Raw genomic sequence first — 7,372 nt, 5'->3', positions numbered from 1 at the left:
TAGTTCGCTATATATTTTAAAACATTATATTTGTAAAATTTATTATATAAACAAATATTTTTTATTAACATCTAAGATACACCATCACCTATTATTAACAATTTAATAACAAGGTTAAAATTTTTCTTAAATAATAAGACCACTTTGTTTGGTACCCGTAATATTTTAAAATATTATTATTGTCAATATTTACGGTTTGTTTTAACATTTTATTATATATCTATTTATAAATATTAAAACTTCGATTTCCTTGTTCGATAACTTTAATTGATTATAAAAAAATAACAACATAAAATAGGAAGCGCCATTTTGTTACAAATTGAAGAACGCACATTAAAATAATATTTATCAATTACTTAATTATCAATTTTTTTTAAGATTCTAAACAGAAATTGGATTATAATGTTTCTATAACTAATTTTATCTTAATAGAAATACTATAAAAGTAAATAAAATTAGTAAACATGGCATAATTTGTTTAAAATTGTTTGTGTGCGTTTCGAGACTTGTTATATTCGAAAATTTGTACAATCTATACATCTACTTTATAAAGGCAATTTACATTATTGTCAATGTAATAACCCTTAATGACTGTGGTGTTATGTGTGCGCGTTTATATGTACAAACAGTCATTTGATTGTAGGTATGTGTGTACTATGCATTATATGATCCGTCCTAGCAAAATTTCTAAAGGATTTTATTTCATTATATGGGTATCAACTTTCGATCGCGTTGGTTTTAATTATTGATGATATCGACATCTCTAAAAAATAATACGGAAGGCGTATATTAAATGTTTTTGGTTATTAAGGAAAAACCACTCATAAATGTCGTATAAACATTGTTGTACTACTTCTATGAGCTGAAAAATCTGTAAATTTGAATAAAAGTGCTATGGTAATGTGAAAATTTGAGGCATTTTTAGAATTTCTGTATAATCGTGATAAATCGAGTCACCACTAGATGGAGTTAAAGTGCTTTGTGCTTTTTTGTGCCTCCTTTGTTTGCTTTGAACTTTACACACCCTCTTGTGCACTTCTGTACTCATACACGCTGCCTCTCTCAAAGAACTCGCTGTATTTCGTGTCGGTTGCTTTATCGGTATCTTTTGCATCAGATGGCCGACCATAACCGCCTCCGCCGGGAGAATTCATTATGTATTTATCCTGAAAATTAATTTTTTTAGTTTAATTAATATACCTATGTATTTTTATTGTTTTTAAATATAATTTTAATAATTTTAACTTGGCAAATCTAAATAAATAAAATAATTAACAGCATAATTTAGCAAAATCTGTAACGTAACGGAACAAATATTGTAGCGTGAAGTGTCTGTTTTCAAAAATATTTAATTTGAACATCAGATATCTAATTAGTTTATTATTCAATTTATGTCTTCAATATACTTATTTAAACACATTTAGTAATAAAAAAAAATAAGCAATGACTTCTCACCCCCGGATAAGCTTCAACGGAAGACTTGCCTCCCAAGTTGATCAGGCGACCGTCCGCTCGCTGTAGAAGATTCAATCCTCTTGCACCCGGCTCTCCTCCTACACATACATACAATTATATATTACTAGCGGACCCGGCAAACGTTGATGTCCCGCCCGGAAAACAGCTAACAAATTTGATAGCAGCGCCATCTACCGGATCTAATTGAGATAAAAACTATCCTATCTCCCAAGTTGGACCAAATTACAGACGCTTACAAAATTTGATAATAATTGGTTCAGTAGTTTCGGAGTTTATCGCCCACATACACCGTGACACGAAATCTATATGTATAGATAAATATATGTATGAATACATACACTATATATGATATGTATACTAAAATGTATATAATATCTATATGAAGATTCTTATCATCTTACGCTATAGGGGCGTTAAATTTGTAAGGTTTTGTGCTAAATTACTCTTCAAAATTAATGTACTGAGTAATAGCAATGTAAGAAATCCTGCAATCATGCAGGAGTTAAATCTAAGACATGGTTTTAACTCCTGCATGATTGCAAGATTTCCTGGCAGGGTCGCCATGTAGGGAAGTTGTTATGTAATTAAACACATCTTACTTGTTCCAAGGATGATTTATTACTGCTCTCTATAATAATGATTACAGTTATTTATAAAAGATACGTAGCGTAGGATTATAACTACTACACTTCAGTACATCTACAAACCCACAGTGGAGTGGTATTTAATTAGGCTGTGTAGTATATTAAAAACATAAAAATAATTTACTAAGCGTTTCGCAGTAATCACAAGCCGCCGTGTAGACCGTCGAAGATTCGTTTCACATAGTAATAAATTTTTGCTTAGTATCTTGTATGTTTGTTTCTACTGGACAATGTTAAGCGTGATGTTACTAAATAATTTCTTTATTTTAATTATATGCTGTAAGAAATAAGGTGCAGAAAGAAAAATATTGTTCAAATTCTGGAGCTATTCATCTACCACCTTAAACTTAGAGAAGATCAGAGCTAAATATTTCGAAGATCACTTTTGGGCACTAACTCGCCGGTTTCATGGTTAGTAAGATAGTGGTAGAGAAAGAGGCCTATGCCCAGCAGTGGGGGTAATACAGGCTGAATGTAAGGTGGCCAGAGCTGCTAGGAAGGGTCTGTTTGCTAACGCGCTTGCAATCTTTCTAATATTGCGAGAATCCTATATATATGTATTAGTTAGTGTTGCCTTAAGCAGTATCGTGTTCCTGAGGTGACCTGAGTTCCCAGGGGATCGGGGGTAGGGTCGGCAACGCGTTTGTTTCTGGCACCGCAGGCGTCTATAGGCTACGGTAATCGCTTACTGTCTGGCGGACTGTACGATTGTTTGTCGACCTAGTAATATAAACACTAACCGTTCATTCCATATGGTTGGAAGGCTCTCCGCTCCGTCAGTACAGACAGTTGCACAGTTCTCCTGAACACCAGCTCACGAGTTACACCGTCACCGCCGTTCCATTGGCCTGGTTATAGAGAGTATGTTAATGAACTAAACAATAATGGTAAACTGACAGATAAATGAAAGGTAAAGAGATAGCTGAAAAACAAAAGTAATAATTTTCCATACTTTATTCTGATAAATTTATCTTGCATATAAGTTACTAGTAGACATCAAAAGGTTGTTCCACCACCACCAGTCACCTAGCGGTAAAAAATTTTAGTCATCGCTGTCACTTAGCCACGCCCCTTGGACAATCAAATTGTAGTAAATTAGAACGACGTCTTCATATTGACCTTTCGGAGTAAGAGACGTTTTCCAAGTAGTAGATTGTAAACAACCGCTCTGGTGTAGTGGTGCGAATAGTCGCCTAAAACACTGATGTTTACGGGTTCGGTTCCCTATCGGGATTGATATTTGTTTTGTACATATATTTCTTTCAAGTTTAGATGTCTGTCCTTGTGGTTCTTCCCACCGTGCCTCGAAAAGCACGTTAAGCCGTCGGTCCCAGTTGTTATCATAAATACATGATAGCGATCGTTACTCATACTAAAAAACATATCCGCTAAACCCGCAGTGGATCAGCGTGGTGGATTAAGCTCCAATCCTACTCCTACACTGAGACAAGCTTATTCCCAGCAATGCGATGTTAGAGGCTGAATCGTAGATTGTAAAGTAGGCTGATTTATTACCAAATACAGAGTTTATTATATTATTATTACTAACCTCGTCCACCCGACCCTTCTCGCAAAGAAAAACTCCACACCAGCAGTGGGTACCTCGTCTCGACAATCTCTACATCTGTGATGCGAGTGTTCGTCATGTGAGTATGGACCCCCCCGCTGCCGTGCCAGCCCGGACCCTGGTACGTTTATTTACTTGTTAGTAAAACATTTAGTTTAGTTATACACAAATAAGTTGTTTAATTAGTCATTGACAAATCAAGTTTCCACATTTTAACACATCAGGTACAAGCAACTTATAAATATAAAAATATTTAAAGCTATGTCAACTTAGGGGGGGGGGGGTTACTTATTTCATTTATTTATCACACAAGTTATTGCCAAAAGACAAACATTTAACTGATTTTTTTATTGTGAGTGTACAATAAAAGTGATTTTATATATTAATAATAACCATTAAAAATACAATCAAAAATAGTGCAATTAGAGAAAGATGTATGTGTAGATGTAGTAAAGATGTAAGGATTTCTTATTGCTAAAAAAGCGATTTCTTCCAGATAACCTTTGGGTACAAGACAGGGCAAAGCAGTTAAGAAGTGTACACATAATTGTTATATAAATAAGAATATATATTATATTGATTACAAAACTCTATATATATATATATATATATGTATATATATATATATATATATATTATAAATCCTAACAAACTATATACCCACCGCCCCACTCCCCCCGGCGACAGTCTCGTAGTACCCCCAAGACTTCTCTCCCAGAGTCAAGTTGTTCATACAACCTTGAGACGCGGCGCACACCTGCCACATAAAATACGAAATGAAACGGAAATTTAATTGGGGGACAATTTTACTTGTTGCCGATACAGTTGCCAACAGATTGAAGTCTCTGATAAGTTTTTTTCTGTTTCATCGTTAAACACCATCTGTCAGACACTATTCGCAACATGAAGAATGAAAACTTGTAGTTTATTAGTTGAGATAAAAATACCGTAAGGTATCGAAGTATGTTTCTTAACAATGATTTATTCAGTAATAACTGCTTTTCGAGATAGTTTATCAGGATATAGATAATTTAGTCAGGGCGCTGAGTCTCAAAGTACGCCACTGACCTGGAAGGCTTTCAAGACGACGTCGACGATGCGCTGTGACGTCAGCACGTTCCCGCCCACTACTGCTGCGTTCTCCGAGGGGTCCAGAAGTGAGCCGGGGGGGATGATCACTTTAACTGGGTTCAGGCAGCCCTAGGGGATTAAATTATTTGTGACAACCTTGGATATTTTATGTAATATAGCGTTAAAGATTCGCTCTAAACTCGTCAATCATTAGCGTTAAATGGAATTTTCAAATTTAAATCAGCAAAATTAGATTAATTAATTTTCAAAAGCCATCAATGATCAGAATGGTTCTGATGTTGTGAAGGTAATCCAGCAATAATGAAGGCGATCCCACAAAGATATAGAGAGAACAGATCGTTACTGATTTCTGGTAGGAAATTAGCCACCATGCATTCTGCTTGCAACATCCCACTGTTGGGCATATTTCTTTCTTCATGGAGGAAAAGGATTGGAGCTTAATCCACCACGCTACTCCAATGCGAGCAGATATGTTCTCTATCAACCAGGCTGCTCAACTGCAGGTTGGCGGATATATTTCCTACTATGAGTAACGATCGCTATCAGGTGTACACGATAACGATCGGGACCGACGGCTTAACGTGCTCTCCGAGGCACGGTGGGGAGACCCACAAGGACAGACCGGAAAGGAATATTAATACAAATATCCATCCCCACAATTCGTCAGTGTTTTAGCTGACTGAGTAGTCACGACTGGACCAGAGCGCTTGTTAATCAGCCAGCAGTTGGCAACAAGTAGGCAGGCACCTGGTTTCGGGATTGTTCAGAGGTGAGCCGGACAGTCCCCATGTAGGAGAAGTCTGGCCTTTTCGCCCAGGCCAGCCTGTCGCTGGAAGGATCCTGTCGCCTGCAGATCCGGGACCCTCCAATTAAAGCGGCTGGAGGCTCCCGCGGGGGTACGAAACTACGTAATTAGAGAAAAACTGACGTATGCTACATCGCGCTATCAGAGTTTTCAAAGTGATTAAGTATATAAACAAGATCCCGACAACAACCGTCGGGGCGTTAGCCCACCAGACACAACACCCGTCTGGTTGGAGGATCCTCCCTTTGCGATGGCGGACGAGGAACTGAACATCTTGTTTCTCGCACCCCCAAACTGGTGACCCCGACGTGATTCTCCACACTATCAAAGTCGGTATTGCACCCCCAAGTGTCGAAGCCGACATACGGTCTAACTGCCTACCCGGGCGTCCTGGATATCACCCATAAATGGGTTCCCCTAAAGGCAGCACCTGGTTCAGCGGCACGTCGTGGCCCACCATGCACCGCAGCACGTAGATGAGCGCCGACAGCGCGATGGCGCGCGGCGCGTTCAGGTTGCCCCACACCTCCGTACCCGTGCCCCTGGAATGCCCATTTATGAGAAACTTGTTTTTTTTTTTTTTTTTTTTTTTTTTATATCACTAGGTCGGCAAACAAGCGTACGGCTCACCTGATGGTAAGCGATTACCGTAGCTTATAGACGCCTGCAACACCAGAAGCATCGCAAGCGCGTTGCCGACCCAATCCCCAATCCCCCCAGGAGCTCTGGTCACCTTACTCACCAACAGGAACACAATACTGCTTGAAAACAGTATTATTTTACTGTGATCTTCTGTAAAGTCGAGGTACTACCCCAGTCGGGCTGCTCCGTATTTTGAGCAGGAAATTCCTGCTGTGCCCTACCTCAGTTAAGGAACACATTCATTTCGACACCAGCAATTCATACTAAGCTAACTCATAATAGTGAACTTTACAATTGAGGCTTATAAAAGGGAAAGACGTGATACCTTTTATATTAATTAAGAAACTTATTTGAAATTTGGTATCTTTAATAGTTAATTTATTCATTGCAATTTCACAATTTTTATTATTACAAAAAAAAAAAACACATTTATTCACGTTGCATTAAGAAAACCAACTTATCGAAAATTCGAGTTGGCGTAGTATAAATTGTTGGTGTCTATTTATTAATAACCCTTTTTAAAGTGAAATAAATTGCGTTGTGCTTTTTTTTTCATTTTTTATATATGTTACAGAAAATATCTCGACCTTACAGAAGATGACAGCTAAGTATAGCGCTTTCAAGCAATGTTGTGTTCGCTTGGTGAGTAAAGAGACGAGAGCTCCCAGAACTTAATAGTTGTATATATAAAAAACTATTTTAATATAAACATACATTTATTTTGTCTTCGTAAAAGAAGCGCTATAATCTATTTCACATAGGATGGGTACGGTGACATTTGATATTTTCCTACACACGCTCACTATTTTCAACAAATCGGATAATTATACATTTTTAAAAATCACCAATTAGTTTCCAAAGCAAATAATAATGCTTGATTAGATTGAAATTGTATTTATATATGCGTTTTTACATTTTAAACAAAATAAAAAAGGTACAGAAAAAATGATAACTTAAAATTACAGGCATGAAACGAAACGTTTTGACACGTAGTAATCGGTTAAAATAAATAATCGTAACGGCCATCTTGTGAATCGCATCATCTCACTGACTCAAGATATCTCAATCAGTACTTTCTGTCCCTTGTATGCTTCCCGTGTTTTGGTTTTGCCAGTTGCTATAGTTGTATTTGTTGCTGTTTTATTG

The 7,372-nt window shown here is 37.2% G+C and overlaps 1 protein-coding gene across 1 annotated transcript in view; it reads right to left on the bottom strand.

Annotated features, from left to right (window-relative positions):
• Positions 1 to 245: 245 nt before the first annotated feature.
• LOC123665655 (5-oxoprolinase) overlaps positions 246 to 7,372 on the bottom strand; it is a 35,171-nt gene continuing 28,044 nt past the window's right edge. The window contains exons 23-29 of the mRNA XM_045599928.1: positions 6,015 to 6,126; positions 4,756 to 4,887; positions 4,352 to 4,444; positions 3,670 to 3,805; positions 2,861 to 2,968; positions 1,456 to 1,553; positions 246 to 1,166 (exon numbers count right to left, since the gene is read on the bottom strand). Coding sequence (XP_045455884.1) covers positions 1,017 to 1,166; positions 1,456 to 1,553; positions 2,861 to 2,968; positions 3,670 to 3,805; positions 4,352 to 4,444; positions 4,756 to 4,887; positions 6,015 to 6,126 — 829 coding nt within the window. The 3' untranslated portion in view covers positions 246 to 1,016. The remainder of the gene's footprint in view (positions 1,167 to 1,455; positions 1,554 to 2,860; positions 2,969 to 3,669; positions 3,806 to 4,351; positions 4,445 to 4,755; positions 4,888 to 6,014; positions 6,127 to 7,372) is intronic.

The sequence above is a fragment of the Melitaea cinxia genome, chromosome 24 (assembly GCF_905220565.1).
Source record: "Melitaea cinxia chromosome 24, ilMelCinx1.1, whole genome shotgun sequence".
Classification (NCBI taxonomy): Eukaryota; Metazoa; Arthropoda; class Insecta; order Lepidoptera; family Nymphalidae; genus Melitaea; species Melitaea cinxia.
The sequence above is the reverse complement of the archived record's forward strand: the minus strand, read 5'-3'. Positions and strand labels throughout refer to the sequence as shown.